The following is a 15873-nucleotide window of genomic DNA, read 5'->3' as shown; positions in this document are numbered from 1 at the left end:
GCGGTGGCGGCGGCTGTGCGCAGCCCGGGCCTGGACGTGCGGCCGGTGGCGCTGGTGCTCAACGGCTCGGACCCACGCAGCCTCGTGCTGCAGCTCTGCGACCTGCTGTCGGGGCTGCGCGTGCACGGCGTCGTCTTCGAGGATGACTCGCGCGCGCCCGCCGTCGCGCCCATCCTCGACTTCCTGTCGGCCCAGACCTCGCTACCCATCGTGGCCGTGCACGGCGGCGCCGCGCTCGTGCTCACGCCCAAGGTGCGCGGGGGCGTGGCTCCGAGGGGCGTGGTTGTGGGCGGGCCCGTTCATGGGTCAGCTTCTGAGACCTAGGTAGGGCCTAGGTGAGAGGTGGGGCTGGCTTGAGTAGTGAGGCGGTCACCTAGCAGGGTTGGAGGGTGGCGGGCGAGGACCAGAGAATGGGGAGGACGTAGGCCCTATCACTGAGGCATGGAAGGGAGGTGTGGGATTCGGGATTGGCGCGGGGTCAGTTGGATGGGAATGGGGGTCAGAAACGGGGGAAGACGGCCCAGGAAGCCAGGCACTAGGTACTGGAGCAGGCCTGGCCAACTGAGCAGTCTAGAGGTCTGCTGAAGAAGGTAGGGCCATCCAGCGAACAGAGTCTGAGAAGGGGTGAATCAGACCTGGAAGAAGAGAGATTTCAGGGGAACCCAGCCAAAGAAGGGCCGGGGCCTCTATGTGATGAAAGGGCCATTCTGGGCGCCGAGGCTTGAGAAGGGGGTCTGCCGAGCCGTGGGCGCGGAAAGTAGGAAGATGAAGGCCCACGTCGAGGAAAGCTCAGTCAATGAGAGATCAGCACTATGCGCCTGTACTGCAGAGAGCAGCGAGCCTGGACCTGGCGTGGCCTGCAGAGGTTGCCTCCTAAAGGCACAGGGGAGGCCAGCTGTGGTGGACTTGTAGTAGCCAAGTGTCACAGAGCAAGCCTGGGTTTGGGGACTGCGGGGCATGGCCAAGACACCGGGCTTGAGAAACCATGTGGCCTATTAGGGGTGGAGCCAGTGGAAATGGAAGGTGTGATTCACTGGCGGAGGAACCCACCTGAATGGGCGGAACCCCAACGGGCCAATTTCTTGCTGTGAGAACAGTAGCTTTGTGACTGGGTTATCATTGCATGCTGGGACTCGTAGTTCTGTCCAAAGCCTTCTGGGAAGGACTTCTTGTCCAGCCTTCTCATTCTCCTTGGCATGATGTTGTCCAGAGATTTGTAGGCAGCACTGTAAACCTAGGAGGTGAACATGCTGTTTCCACCTGTGTAGAATAACCAGAACTGCTTTGTTCTGCCAATTGCAGCTGCTATAGTCTCTCCATTTCACTGTCTGCTGGACACTATGGTCCACTCAGCATACAATCCATTGCCTTCAGGAAACTGTAGTCCCCTTACTATTCCTAGATTTAAAAAGTGGTCCTCACAGCTTGATCTGCATGCCACTGACTGCAAGACATATTGTCCCCACATACACTTTTGCCTGCTGGAGAACAAGGTGCCCACTTCCCACTGCACTTTGGGAGACCCTGTGTCCTCTACATGTATAGCCCCAGCACATGCCTAATGTTACAGAATCCACTTGCTGTCTGCACTGCATCACAAGAAGACTGGCTGAGGGTTGATTTTGTGCCAGGGCCACTTTAGGTTCTGGGGAACAAACTGAGAAGTGGGGGAACAAGTCCCTGCTTTATGGAGCTTGAATTCTAATAAAGGAAAGAGATAAGCCATAGACATTAAACCTGTGGAGGAAACTGACAGGATGCTGTAATGACTGAGGCGGGGGCTTCAGCAGAAGGCAGGAGAGGGTTGGCTGGACCTCAGGAGCAGGAGGGGTAAACCAGGCACACAGAAGGCATCCTTGGGAGGGGTGACAGCTAAGGGTGAGAGGTCTCAAAGCCAGGAGGAGCAGGAGGAGGTGCAGCTGAAGCCAAGTGGGTGCTGAGAGTGGCAGTAGATCTAAGGTCTAAGCACAGTTCATGCAGGGGCTTCTGGGCCACTGAGAGGACTTGGCTTTGATTCTAAAGAAGAACCATTGGAAAGCTCTCAACTGAGAAGGGATGTGATCCAATTAATATTTTTAAATGATCACTGAAGCTGCTGTTTGGAGAACAGACTGGAAGATGAAAGAATGGAGGCAGAGATGGGTGGGAAAGCTGTAAGAGTCCGGGCAAGAGGGAAAGCATGGTTGTTGAGAGTTGTGATGGTGTTACGTGGTGGACAACTGGATTATGTTGGAATGTAGCACTGAAACTTGGAAGAGACCTGAGTATTTGGACACGAATGAAAGGAAAGGGATCTGAAAAAGCAGCAGAAGGAAGACAGGGAACAAGTCTAAGACAGGTAGGGGAGTTCAAGAATTGTATTTTGTTGTGCATGGTATCATATACCTATAATCTGTAATCCTAGCTACTTGGAAGACTGAGGCAGGAGGAACAAAAGTTTGAGGCTACCTTGAACAAGTTAGCAAGATCTTGTCTCAGAATCACAAATAAAAAGGCCTGAGGATTTAGTTCAACATTAGAGCCACTCTGAGCTTGATTCTCAACACTACCTCTCCCCCAAAATCTGTTCTTGACATGCTAATGTTGAGATAGTCTTGAAAATCCAAGTGGCGATGTTGACTAGCAGGGGTATAAGTTTGTCTGGAGCTCATGGTTGTGACCAGGAATAGGAGCCACCAGGATAAGCTGTTACATCCAGTGGGACTTTCTGTGATGGTGGAGATGTCCTACTGCATACCTGCTGTCTGCTCTGTCTAGGAAGACAGCCACAAACTACATGTGGTTGTCAAGCTCTTTGTGTGTGGTTAGCAGGGCTAGAGAACTAATTTTTCAGTTTTACTTAATTTTAATGAATTTAAGTTTGAATAGATACATTTGGCTATCATATTGGACAGTGTGTGGAGAGACAGTATTTAAGCCTGTGGGCCTGGATGACCTAACCAAAGGACAGAGAAGCTGAGGGGAAGGGGGGATGCTACATTTAGAACATCTCAGCATTCTGCCTGAGAAAGAGAGACCAGTAAAGGAGACAGAGAAGGAGGGAATGAGGAGATACCACAAAAATCAAAGGGAAAAGTCCACTCCTCCTGGAGCTAGGGTACCTGCTCTGCATCCTGGGAATGTAGTCTCACTTACCACAAAGAAACAGTCCCTCTCAGTGCATGCTGGGAGTTGTAGTTCCCTCAATGGCTTCTGGATTGTATTAATGACAGTGATGTTAGCTGCAGCTCAACCCAATACTGTAGGTTCTTTCTCATTCATATACAATCCAAACAGGTGGTTGTGATTGGAGCTGGCTCTCTTCAACATGGTGACTCAGAGAGTCAGGCTCCCTTCCTCGTGTAGCTTCTGGAATCCTGTAGAATTTTGAGTGCTCTTCTATGGCCTTTGTGTCTGTGGTTAGACCAGGAGGAGTGTTAGGTTCATGTGGGAGTCTTCTTATTGATAATTCTTTTTTTTTTTTTTTTTTTTTTTTTTGCACCTGGAGTTGAACTCATGACTTTGTATTTGCCAGCAAGGCGCTTGGGCCACTGAACTATATTCCTAGCCCTTTCTTTTTTTTTTTGCGGAACCGGGGATTGAACTCAGATCCTTGAGGTTGCCAGTCAAGCGCTTATTCTACTGAGCCATTTCCCCGGCCCTCTTTCTTTCTTTCTTGAGACAGGGTCTTACTATGTAGTTGAGGTTGGCCTTGAATTTGCAGAGATCTTTCTGACTCAACCTCCCGACTGGTGGGATTACAAGCCTGAACCACCACACCTGGCTTCATGTGGAAAAGTTCTAAGCAGTGGGCCCCAAAGAACTCAGTCATGTGACCAAACCTAAGCTCATCTAGCCTGTGCTGGGGAGGGAAGGAGATGGGTTTGGTGAACAGCTAGCCAGTCAGCCATGCTGAGAGCAGGGCCTGGCCTTTGCCACCGGAGCTGTGCTGCTCAGAAGAGTCCAAAGCTGGTGTATGAGGTCCTCCATCAGGAGGCTGAGGACCCCCTTGTACCCACAGGAGAAGGGCTCCACCTTCCTGCAGCTGGGCTCCTCCACCGAGCAGCAGCTCCAGGTCATCTTCGAGGTGCTGGAGGAGTACGACTGGACGTCCTTTGTGGCGGTGACCACGCGTGCCCCCGGCCACCGCGCCTTCCTGTCCTACATCGAGGTGCTGACCGATGGCAGCCTGGTGGGCTGGGAGCACCGCGGGGCGCTGACACTGGACCCGGGCGCGGGCGAGGCCGTGCTGGGCGCGCAGCTCCGCAGCGTCAGCGCACAGATCCGCCTGCTCTTCTGCGCGCGCGAGGAGGCCGAGCCCGTGTTCCGGGCCGCCGAGGAGGCCGGCCTCACCGGGCCCGGCTACGTGTGGTTCATGGTGGGACCCCAGCTGGCCGGAGGCGGGGGCTCGGGGGCGCCAGGGGAGCCCCTGCTTCTGCCGGGAGGAGCCCCACTGCCCGCGGGGCTGTTTGCAGTTCGCTCTGCGGGCTGGCGTGACGACTTGGCCCGGCGTGTGGCAGCTGGGGTGGCTGTGGTGGCCAGAGGCGCCCAGGCCCTGCTGCGGGACTACGGCTTCCTGCCCGAGCTGGGTCACGACTGCCGCGCCCAGAACCGCACCCACCGCGGGGAGAGTCTGCACCGGTGAGCGCGCCTGGGGTAGGGACGTGGGGCGGCGGGAGCCCGCGCGCACCCTAAGCCCCATGCCCTGTCTGAATCTCGGGATACTTTCTGTAAAATGAGTGTATGAAGTGTGATGGGAAGAATATGTTGAATGTTTAATTTTTTTAAAAACTTTAGCCATGGGGTTGGTGAGATGACTCAGTGGTCTAAGGCACCTACTCAGAGCAAGCTCAACAAAGCACAGGGACCTCGGTTCAATCCCCCAGCACCACATGCCAGCCAGCCCCGCCCCCTGGTGGGCTGAGCTGGCCACACACACACACACACACACACACACACACACACACACATAAATAAAATTTTAAAAATAAATAAATAAAATAAAAAACTTTCGCCAGGCAGGATCGCCATGAGTTTGAGGCCAACTTGGGCTACATAGTGAGTTCAAGGCCAACTTGAACTGTGTAGTGAGATCTTTTTTTTTTCAGAACCAGGGATTGAACTCAGGCCCCTGCGCTTGCCAGGGAAGCACTTATTCTACTGAGCCATCTCCCTGGCCCCAAGATCTTATCTTGGAGAAAAAAATTAATACCATAAAAGGCAGGTTGTCATTAGTCCCCTTCAAAATGCTCTCCCTCGATTTGAATACACCAGTCCTGTCATTCTTGCTTCTTTCTGAAGCGATTCTGGAAATCCTCTTTCATGAATGTTGTTTACTACATGGTTGTAGCTGCCTGCGTGTCCTGAACTGATTCAAGATGTTTGCCTCTGGTCATTTATACTTGGAGGAACATTCTGAAGCCACAAAGTGTCAAGTGAGGACACTGTCATGGTCCTACAAACCTGCCATTCCCTTTGCATTTCCTAGTAGTGTCAAGAATGTTATGATAAGGGACCAGGGAGATGGCTCAGTGGAATAAGCGCTTCCCTGGCAGGTGCAAGGGCTGAGTTCAATCCCCAGTTCTGCCAAAAAAAAAAAAAAAAAAAAAAAAAAAAAATGTTAGGATAAATGTGTTTAAAGTGGAGAAAGGGGAAAGATTTTAAGGAGGATTAATGGCAAATGCTTTTACTGTGAAAAAAATTTTGGATTTCTTTTTTCTTTTCCTTTTTTTTTTTTTTTTTGAGGTACCAGGGATTGAATTGAACTCAGGATCCTGAGCTTGCCAGGCAGGCACTTATTCCACTGAGCTGTCTCCCCGGTCCAAAAATTTTGAATTTCAACATTCACCATATTTCTCAACCATCCCTTTTAACAAGGTGGTTCTTTTCTGGGACTAAATCAGGTAGTTTGGAAAGCACCTGATGCACTGTGAGGGTATTAGTACATTTTATGACTTAAGATGCATAATATTTCATGTTTTATTTTATTTTTGCCATAGGGTCCCACTGTGCCGTTCAGGCTGGCTGGCCTCAAACTCACAGTAATCCTCCTGCTCAGCCTTGCAAGTGCGTGCCACTATGCCTTGCAATATTTTTTTAAAGTCTTTGTTATTTTATGGTAGATTGTTTATCATGGGGAGGTACTGATATTTGAAATCAGGACAGGAACTGCGGTCCCTGAGCTGCGGTCCCTGTGCTGTGCTAAGCTTGTTCTAAGTAGGTGCTTTAGACCACTGAGCCATCTCACCAGCCCCAAGAGACAGGGTCTTGCTATGTAGTTCAGGCTAACCTCAAGCCCACTCTGTAGCCAAGGTGAGCTAAAGGGGCCCAGGCTGGCCTCAGCTTCCTGAGTACTGGGTTTATGGGCATATAACACAATCTGTATGTCGCCTGGAAACATTTTTATTTTATTTATTTATTTATTTATTTATTTATTTTTGTCTTTTTGAGACAGGGTCTTGCCATGCAGCTCAGGCTGGCCTTGAGGTCACTTTGTAGCCCAGGCTGGTCTTGAACTTGTAATGATCCTCTTGCCTCAGTCTCCTGAGTACTAGGATTGCAGGTGTGCACCCCCATGCCCAGCCTGGCTACATTTTATAATTAATAGCATTTTCGATTGGCTGCTAGTTAGATTGTACACTGAGCGTTAGTAACAGAAGGACCGGTTGATCCAGAGACTCCCAGAAGTAGCACTGAGATCCTCTGTCACATGACAACTCAGGAATGAGTGGTCTAGATCTCCAGGGTTCCAGAACCACCTACTTGTTGTTCTGGCATCTCCCCCTCTGTCAAACTGGGGTCTGGGCATGCTGAATAGGCCTAGATCATGAGAAGGGAGGACGAGGAAGTGGGGAGCAAGCAATTTCCTTTTTTTTTTTTTGCTTTTATTTATTTATTTTATTTTATTTTTTGGCAGAACTGGGGATTGAAATCAGGCCCTTGTGCTTGCCAGGGAAACACTTATTCCACTGAGCCATCTCCCCGGCCCCTTTTTTGCCTTTTTGAAACAGATCTTGCTATATAGTGCAGGCTGGCCTTGAACTCACTATACGGTCCAGACTGGACTTGATCTCGCAGCAATCCTCCTGCCTCAGCCTCCCAAGTGCTGAGATTACTGGTGTGTACCACCAGACCAGGCCAAACAATTTCCTTTTAAGGAAAGTGGAAAGGATGGGTCTCAAATCCTTTTGGCAAGAATGCAGTTACTCAGGGCTGCAGTAGGGGTTGTTTACAGCGACCTCCATTGTGATGGGCTGGTGCTACTACTGTACTGGTTGTTAGAGAAGTTAGAAGCCACCGCTTACAAGGCCTTGGATTAGCTGCAGGCAGGCTGGGAAATGTCGACCTTTGCTTGATGCCAAGGTGCTCGGTTTACAGAGTATGATTTTTTAGGGTAGGAAAACAGCATCTCAAGCATAAGAAGCTGTGAGTGTGGGAAAATTGATAAATCTAGTGATAGAAAGGTGGGAGGAGAGGCCATTAATGCTGAAATGAGTTGAGTTTGGGAGGAGGTGATGGGTGGACAAGAAGACCTAGGGGAGGAAAACTGAGAACTGTTAAGAGATCGGGCTCCCACAAAACCCGCCAGAAACTAGGGCTCATGCTGGGTGCTGGGAACAGAGAGATGAATCAGACCACGGGCTTCTTTAAAACACGCAGGGTCCCAGAGAGGTGTCAGCGGAGATGGGCATAATGACTGCGCAGTGTGCCGCTTGCAGTAATGGAGGCAGTGCTGGCCTTGCAGGAGCAGGGGGAGGGTTCTGTGGAAGCCCGAATGTTCTGGTTGCAAGGAACCGAGTCTCATCTCAGGCTCCTCAGGGAAAAGGGCCTTATTGGAAAGATAAACATGCTCAGAAACACAGAGATCAGGAATGGAAGCTAAGCCTAGGGCCAGCCACTTTCATCTCCCTCTGATCTGTCTTTTTTACTTTTCTCTTTCTCTCTTCTCTCAGGCTTGCCTCCCCTGGGGCTGTTCAATTCTTTATCTAGAATCTCTGTTCCCTAAAACTTCACCCTTTCCTGGCTACCACACATCCTTCCAATCTCAGAATAAAATGTCATCCCAAGAGAGGACACTGAGGCAAGGCATGGTGGCACATGCCTGCAATCCCAGCACTTGGGAAGCTGAGGCGGGAGGATTGCTGTGAGTTTGAGGCCAGCCTGAAGTACATAGTGAGACCTTGTCCGAGACACAGAGAGAGGGAGATGGGGGGGGGGAGAGAAAGAGAGAGAGAGAGAGAGAGAGAGAGAGAGAGAGCTGATTGGTCCCAGTCTGCCTTCTAAAAGCAGGACACATAAGTCAGGGCTCAGCAGCTTAGGTGGTCAGAGAGGTCTCCAAGAGGGGGGAAATCCTCACTTGGGACCTGAGCATGACCCTCCCCCAGTGAATGCATGCGTTCACCCATTCACGAAAATGCCTCTTATTTACTGGGAATGTGCTGTGTGCGGAGCACCAGTGGGGGCCCAAAGGATCTGCTCTCACAGAGCTCACGGTCTAATGGGGAGAGAAGCAGCAAACAAATAAGAAAGAAAATGTCAGAAGGTGTTAAAGTCTAAGATGAAAACAACATGAATGAATGGGACAAGAAGGGCCTCGGGGCTGGGCTAGTGGGGTGGCCAACAAAGGCCACCGTGAGTAAGTGAAAGTCAGAGGTTAAAAAATGGATATGAAGGGCATGGTGGTGGCGCACACCCATGACCTTTGTCACACGCTCGGGCTAGCCTATGATACATAGTAAGACTCTGTCTCAAAAAACAAACAAAATAATGGAGAAAAGAACCAAGCACTGGGCCAGCCAAATAGCTCGGCAGATTAAAGCACCTGCAAGCAGGCGCAGGGGCTGGGGGTTCCCTCCCCGGCCTGCTGTGCCAGCCCCACCCCTGGGGCACACTGAGATAGCAACTGAGACTGGGTGTGGTGGTGCATGCCTGTAATCCCAGCTCTTGGGAGGCTGTAAACAGGCGGATCACTATGAGTCTGATCTAGTAGTGAGACCCTGAATGCGCTGTAGACCTTTCCCTAAAATACAAAAAAAAAAAAAAAGAGAGAGAACCAAGCACTGAAAGATCCAAGTGAAGGCAGAGGTACCAGCAGGAGTAAAGGTTCTGGGGTTGGAACGCTCTGTTTGGGAGCCTGAAACAGAGAGGTCAGGGAGTTCACCAGAAATGGCTAGCATTCCCCACAGGCGGCGAACCACATGGGCAAAGACCCAGTGTGACAGCTGGGTACAGTTCAGGCCACCATAGCTCAGAACAGGCAAGAGCAGCAGCATTAGGGGTGGCAGTGATGAAGCCATGGAGGCGTACATGGCCATGCCCCTGCCGCCAGCACCAGGCTGGGGAGCTTGGAGTCTGTGCCAAGGCCCTGGAGAGCCTTGGGCCCCCATGAGCAGGGGAGGGATGGAGCACCAGGGACTGTGGGATTCAGACAGCCGCAGACAGGAGGCAGGGGTGAGGCCTGGGGACTGTGTGGAAAACGGGAGGGCTGGGGCGATGAAAGGTCAGCCCCGTGACTGGGTGGGCAATGTGACACCAAAGGCAGAGCCTCCCCCAGGTGGCCTCTGCAGCAGAAGGGACCTTGAGTAAATGCCTAGAGATTAAAAAAAGTTGGCATGTTCAGAGGACACTGCATTCAGTGTTGATTCCATCAAAAAGGGTCTCCTGAGCCTAGTATGGTAACGCATGCCTATAATCCCAGCACTCAGGAGGCTGAGACGGGAGGGTTGTAAGTACAGGGCCAGCCAGGGCTACACAGACCCTGTCTCAAACAAGCAAAGTCAGGCATGGTGGTCCTCAGAGTATAATACCACACTATGGAAGACTGAGGCAGGAGGATCCTTGTGAGTTCATTCAAGACCACCCTGGGCTACAAAGTGAGCTCAAGGCCAGCCTGAACTTCATAGTGAGACCCTGTGCTTGAAAGGCAGGTAGAGCCAGAGCATGCAGGGGCTCCTGGTCCTCAGAACCAAGCTAAGGGCATGGAGCAGCCAAGGGAGGGTGTGTTTCTGAGATTTTGGGGATAAAGGAGCAAAGATTCTATTTGATAGCAAGGACCTGGCAAAGCAAAGAGGGTGTGCCTGAGCCACGCCTCCTCATGGCCCCTGCCTGTCTCCCGGGCAGGTACTTCATGAACATCACCTGGGATAGTCGGGACTACTCCTTCAATGAGGATGGCTTCCTGGTGAACCCCTCATTGGTGGTCATTTCCCTTACCAGAGACAGGACCTGGGAAGTGGTGAGTCATGAAGCCCAGACCCCAGGAACGGGAAAGGGCTGGGCTCCCGGTCCTGGCAGAAGGCTCCAGGTCCTGCACTGTGGTGGTGTGGGGCTGGAACCCCGGGCCTGAGGGAGGAGGCTGGGCCTGGACCCCCAGGTCTGAGGGAGGTGGGGGTACAGGCCTGCATCCCTGAGTCTGAGGGAGGAGGCCGAGCCTGGATCCCTGGGTCCTGAGGAGGCACCAAACTGAAGGCCCAGGCTCCTGCACTGGAGGAGAGGAGCCGCTGCTTCCTGGAGGGAGACAAGGCGCTTACTCCTAGGTCTGAAGGAGAGGCGCAGGGAGGCCGGACTTTCTGGGCAGTGGAAAGGAGGTTTGCCCAGCCCAGGTTCCCTTTCCATTACCCAGAAAGTCCCTCCGGAAGGCTGACTGTCCTTCCCTTTTTCCCAGGTGGGCAGCTGGGAGCAGCAGACTCTCCGCCTCAAGTACCCACTGTGGTCCCGCTATGGCCGCTTCCTGCAGCCCGTGGATGACACGCAGCATCTCACGGTGGCCACGCTGGAGGAGAGACCCTTTGTCATCGTGGAGCCCGCTGACCCCATCAGCGGCACCTGCATCCGAGACTCGGTCCCCTGCCGTACCCAGCTGAACCGAACCCACAGGTGACAGCCCAGGGCCCAGGAGTTGCAGCTTCAAAAACGCTCCTCCTGTGAAACAAAATCTCGGCCCCAGCCCACAAGGCCCTCTGTCTTGGTGATCTAGGGCTGCCTCAGTTTCCCCAGGAGGTGTTTACTATAGTTTTAGCCTCTGTTGTCCCTTCCTCCATACCCTCACATCATGGGGGAGCCTAAGGGGAGGGTCCCCAAGCTCCCCAAGCTCCCCAAGCCTGGTCGCTCCCCGCAGCCCTCCACCGGACGCCCCCCGCCCAGAAAAGCGGTGCTGTAAAGGCTTCTGCATCGACATTCTGAAGAGATTGGCGCACACCATCGGCTTCAGCTACGACCTCTACCTGGTCACAAATGGCAAACACGGGAAGAAAATCGATGGTGTCTGGAACGGCATGATTGGGGAGGTGAGGGGGGAGCGGGCGAGCCCCCCCCCCGTCTGGGGGCGGAGCTGAGTGTGGAGGGGCGTGGCCAATAGGACTGCGTCATTGAGAAGGCGGGGCCAAGAGTAAGATAAGCCTGGTTGCGGCAGGGTTAATCGTTTTAGGGAGCACCAGAAAGATAGTGGGCCTGTGGGGGCTGGGCTGTGGCAGGGCCTGTGCGCTGGGCGGGGCAAGGAGGTAGCCCACCCCAGGAGATGGCTCTTGAGCCTGGCTCCTTGTCTCACCTCCCCCCAGGTGTTCTACCAGCGCGCAGATATGGCCATCGGCTCCCTCACCATCAACGAGGAGCGGTCTGAGATCGTGGATTTCTCTGTTCCCTTCGTGGAGACGGGCATCAGTGTCATGGTGGCCCGCAGCAATGGCACCGTGTCCCCATCAGCCTTCCTGGGTGAGCTGGGGCCGAGGGACAGAGAGCCAGACTTCAGCAAAGATGGATCAACAGTCTCTTGCCGTGTGGGGTCAGAAACCCGGGTTCTGAAACGGCATGCGGGTTCGTGCCTGTAATCCCAGCACACCCAGAGGCTGAGGCAGGAGGGGCTCTGCAAGCTCAAGGCCAGCCTGGATTACATACTGAGACCCTGTGTGACCCGGGTAAAGTGACATCATTTCTTCTTTTTCTTTTTTTTGTTTTGTTTTGTTTTGTGGAACCGGGGATTGAACTCAGGCCCTTGCGCTTGCCAGGGAAGCGCTTATTCCACTGAGCCATCTCCCCGGCCCCAGTGACATCATTTCTGAGCCTACATTTCCCCTTCTCTAAAATGGGAGAAATAATTCCCCCTACCACAAGGAATGTTATCATGAATTTAAATAAGGCTAAACTCAGGAGCCTTCTCTTGGCGTACCTTGTCCCAACCCTGCTTTTCTTAAACAGTGACAGCCTGTTTCCTTAAAGTGAGGCTTCCAAATTGTGTATGCTTCAGGCCTCACAAAACCCATCCTCCCCTGTGTCAGAGTGTGAGAGGAAGAGGCACTATTAGCTCGGCTCCAGCATATGATAAACACTGAAGTCGCCGTGCGTGGCACTGAGCGCTGCTACATGCCAGGCTCTGGGGCTGCTGGCAAGGACCCAGTGCTGAGCGAAGCAGACAGATCCCTGCCCTCTAGGAGCCCCGAGGCCCCTGGGAAGATAGAAAGGGAACCTAAACAGGTACACAGGCCATTCCGCTGGTGATAGATGTCATGAGAAAGGACTCCAGGGGAAGAGATGGAGAGGGAGGGAGGGGCGAGTGGGGCAGAAGGCTGAGAGCCAAGGGGCAGATCTTACTGGGCCTCGGGTGCTCCCAGAAGAAGTTTGGGTTTCGCTCTTACTGCAGTGGCAAGGGTGATAACTCTGACAGACAGCATGGGGATGTAAGGTCCCATGTCAGCTACTGTGGGAGCAGGGGGCCGGGGATGACTGAGGCTTCTCCAGGGTCTGAGCCAGAGAAATGATGTCACGTGCAGTAGGAAGGTGGGAACAGGAAGTACACAGATCCAGGCTGTGGGTGGCAGGCTGGTCCTGTGGGGCTGGTGGCGCTGCAGTGAGTTGGGTAGAAATCCTATCTCCTGAGCTAGGGAAGTGGGGAGAGGCATGCACAGGGCCCAGGGCAGTGGTCCACTCAGCGCCCGCTTGCTCTTTGAAGACAGAGCAAAGCTCCTGGAATTGGAGCTGGAAGAAGAGGTGCTCTCTTTGGTACTTTTGTTTTCCTTTGAGTACTGAGAATTGAACTCAGGACCCTGCACTAGCCAGGCAGGCGCTGTGCCGCTGAGCTATACAATCCCCACACGGCCCTGGTGCATTTTACTTTCTGTGCCTCAGCCTGTGTCTCTGGCGGCCTTTTCTTTGCACTGCACCCAGCACGGGACACTGAGAAGCACCATGCAAGGCCCCTTCCTCCAGACAGCGCATAGCAGGGCGATGACAGGGCAGGTGATAGGGCAGGAGCTCTGCCAAGGCACCCAGCAGAGGCTACAGTGACAGTCAGGACAGTGATCTTGCTGTGGCAGGGATGGTCCTGGCAGCGTGTGCTTACTTGTTCCCGGGAGGTGGAATCCCTGTGCTCTTGGAGGCAACGCACAGTTATGGAATATGAGGAGAGGATGTGAATGCGGGACAACTGTCTACAGCCCCTGGCAGGTGGCATCTCCAGCAGGGAAGTAGAGATGAGGCTGGGAGGGTGTGGCTCAGCTTGATAGCAGTTAGAGTGGCCCAGTGACCCTGATGTGGCCAGGAAGTTAGGGCAGGACAAGGCTGAGGGGTGGGGACTTTGTCCTGGGGGTACAGGTCACCTCTGAGTCATGGGGGTTGGGCTGGAGCTGAGACACTGGGAGCCAGATGTCCCCGCAAAGGAAGGCACGATGAGAATGGAGAGTCCAGCCCCAACCCAAAGGGGGGTGAGGTGGCAAAGGGCTGAGAGTGGCTGGGACTGGATGGGTGTGGAACTCCTCAGACAGGAGTCCCACAGCTGGCCTGAGGAATGGCCTGGAGGGTCAGGATGGAATCTGACCCCAGATAACATTTAGGAAACAGAAGAGATTAGGTGTGAAAACCACAGAAATGGGGCCAGATGTGATGATGTGGACTGTAATACCAGTCATCTGGAGGCTGAGGCAGTAGGATCCGAAGTCCAGCCTGGACTACAGGGAAAGATTGTCTCACAAACAAAGCAACAAATCAAAACACCATGGAAAGGGATGGGACTCTGAGACTGCCTCCCAGGCTTCCTTGTGGGCCACAGGGCTGTCCCCAAGACTGGGAACCAGGACAGGGTCATATCTGGCTGAGCTGCTTTCGCATGTCTTTGTGTTCCCTAGTCCTTTGCCTGGCTGAGCCATGACACTACCTCCCTTGTCTCTAGAGCCCTACAGCCCCGCCGTGTGGGTGATGATGTTTGTCATGTGCCTCACTGTCGTTGCCGTCACCGTTTTCATCTTCGAGTACCTCAGTCCCGTGGGCTACAACCGCAGCCTGGCCACGGGCAAGCGTGAGTTTCCTTCCCGGTCCACCCCACCGTGTAGCACCCTAACTGCACATGGAACTACATTTCCCTGCAGTCCTTGGGGCAGAGCCACAGCCTCAAGGGCCACTGGGAATTGTAGTTCCTTTTGCTCCCTCGAAGAGCAAAAGGGAGTTGGGGTCCATGTCCCGTCCTGAACCCCCGGCAGGCCCTGGCGGCTCAACATTCACCATTGGGAAATCCATCTGGCTGCTCTGGGCCCTGGTGTTCAATAACTCGGTGCCCGTGGAGAACCCCAGGGGAACCACCAGCAAAATCATGGTGCTGGTGTGGGCTTTCTTCGCCGTCATCTTCCTCGCCAGCTACACAGCCAACCTGGCCGCCTTCATGATCCAGGAGGAGTACGTGGACACCGTGTCTGGGCTTAGTGACCGCAAGGTGTGTGGAGGGGTAAGGTGGTGGCTGTGGCTGGAGCACTGAGTTAGGCATGGGTGATTCCTCAAGGTCTTTCTTAAAGAGGAATTCCACAGTGGTAGGCTGAAATGTTCTGGAAGAAAGCTGTGTTTCACGGTGAATTTTTAAAATTGGCTCTCCAACAGTATGAGGAGGTGGGCATTTATTTACTGGTATTGAGATCTAGACGCAGGACCTTTTTTAAAATTTTTAAATTCTGGGCCTGGGGAGATGGCTCAGTAGAGTAAGCGCTTTCCTGGCAAGCACAAGGGCCTGAGTTCAATCCTTTGTTCAGAAAAAAATAAATAAATAAATTTGGGGACAGGGTTTCACTAAGTTACTAAGTTGACCAGGCTGGGTTCAAACACACCATCTTCCTGCCTCAGTCTCCCAGACTGCTGGGTCTACAGGCATGTATAACCATGCTGGGCTCAAAGGATTAGTTTTTGAGACTTCTAATTCATCAAAAATTAGTTTTTTGTTTGTTTGTTTGTTTGGTTGGTTGGTTGGTTGGTTGGTTGGCTTTTTAAAAATGTATTTGCTACAGGGTCTTCAGGGTCTCACTATGTAGATCAGACTCATAGTGATTCTCCTGGTTTCAGCCTCCCAAGCGCTGGGATTACAGGCCTGCACCACCACGCCCAGTCTCAATCACCATCTCAGCACGCCCCGGGGGCGGGGCACACCAGGGATTGAACCCAAGTCCCTGCCTCTGCCTGAGCAGGTGCTCTAATCCACTGAGCTATCTGGTCAGCCCCAAAGACTAGTGTTTTAGTAAAATATAAGTGCAATGAATTAGAAAAGTAAAATAAAATTTAAAACCAAGACATACAAAAGCCAACCCCATATTTTTATTTACTGGATTCAGTGGATGTAAAACTGTCCTGTCCCATGGATCCAGATGCTAAATCTCTTGATTTCTGCACTTTTCTCATCGTGCTCACAATGTGTTCAAGGACCAGCAGAGACAGGACTGGTTGGCCAGAGGCAGGATCTGTTAGAGATGTGAAAAACCAACTCAGTGGGTTGCACTAAGCATTTTCCTAACAGAATGAAACTGAGAAGTATAGAAATAGATGGTGTGGACTATACCTTACATACAATGGAGGAGCACAATTGTACAAGACTTTTCGTAAACACACCTGACCCTAGGCCAGCACACACCATTCTGGCTACACCTATTG

The 15873-nt window shown here is 52.6% G+C and overlaps 1 protein-coding gene across 1 annotated transcript in view; it reads left to right on the top strand.

The window, feature by feature from the left end:
• Grin2d (glutamate ionotropic receptor NMDA type subunit 2D) overlaps positions 1-15873 on the top strand; it is a gene marked incomplete at its 5' end in the record, with an annotated part of 36125 nt that continues 20252 nt past the window's right edge. The window contains 8 exons of the mRNA XM_004646531.1: positions 1-252; positions 4001-4620; positions 10099-10213; positions 10643-10854; positions 11096-11264; positions 11535-11688; positions 14138-14263; positions 14445-14674. Of these exons, the coding sequence (XP_004646588.1) occupies positions 1-252; positions 4001-4620; positions 10099-10213; positions 10643-10854; positions 11096-11264; positions 11535-11688; positions 14138-14263; positions 14445-14674 (1878 nt within the window). The remainder of the gene's footprint in view (positions 253-4000; positions 4621-10098; positions 10214-10642; positions 10855-11095; positions 11265-11534; positions 11689-14137; positions 14264-14444; positions 14675-15873) is intronic.

Source organism: Octodon degus, unplaced genomic scaffold (genome assembly GCF_000260255.1).
Source record: "Octodon degus isolate 3935 unplaced genomic scaffold, OctDeg1.0 scaffold00268, whole genome shotgun sequence".
NCBI lineage: Eukaryota > Metazoa > Chordata > Mammalia > Rodentia > Octodontidae > Octodon > Octodon degus.
This window is presented reverse-complemented; position numbering and strand designations above follow the sequence as displayed.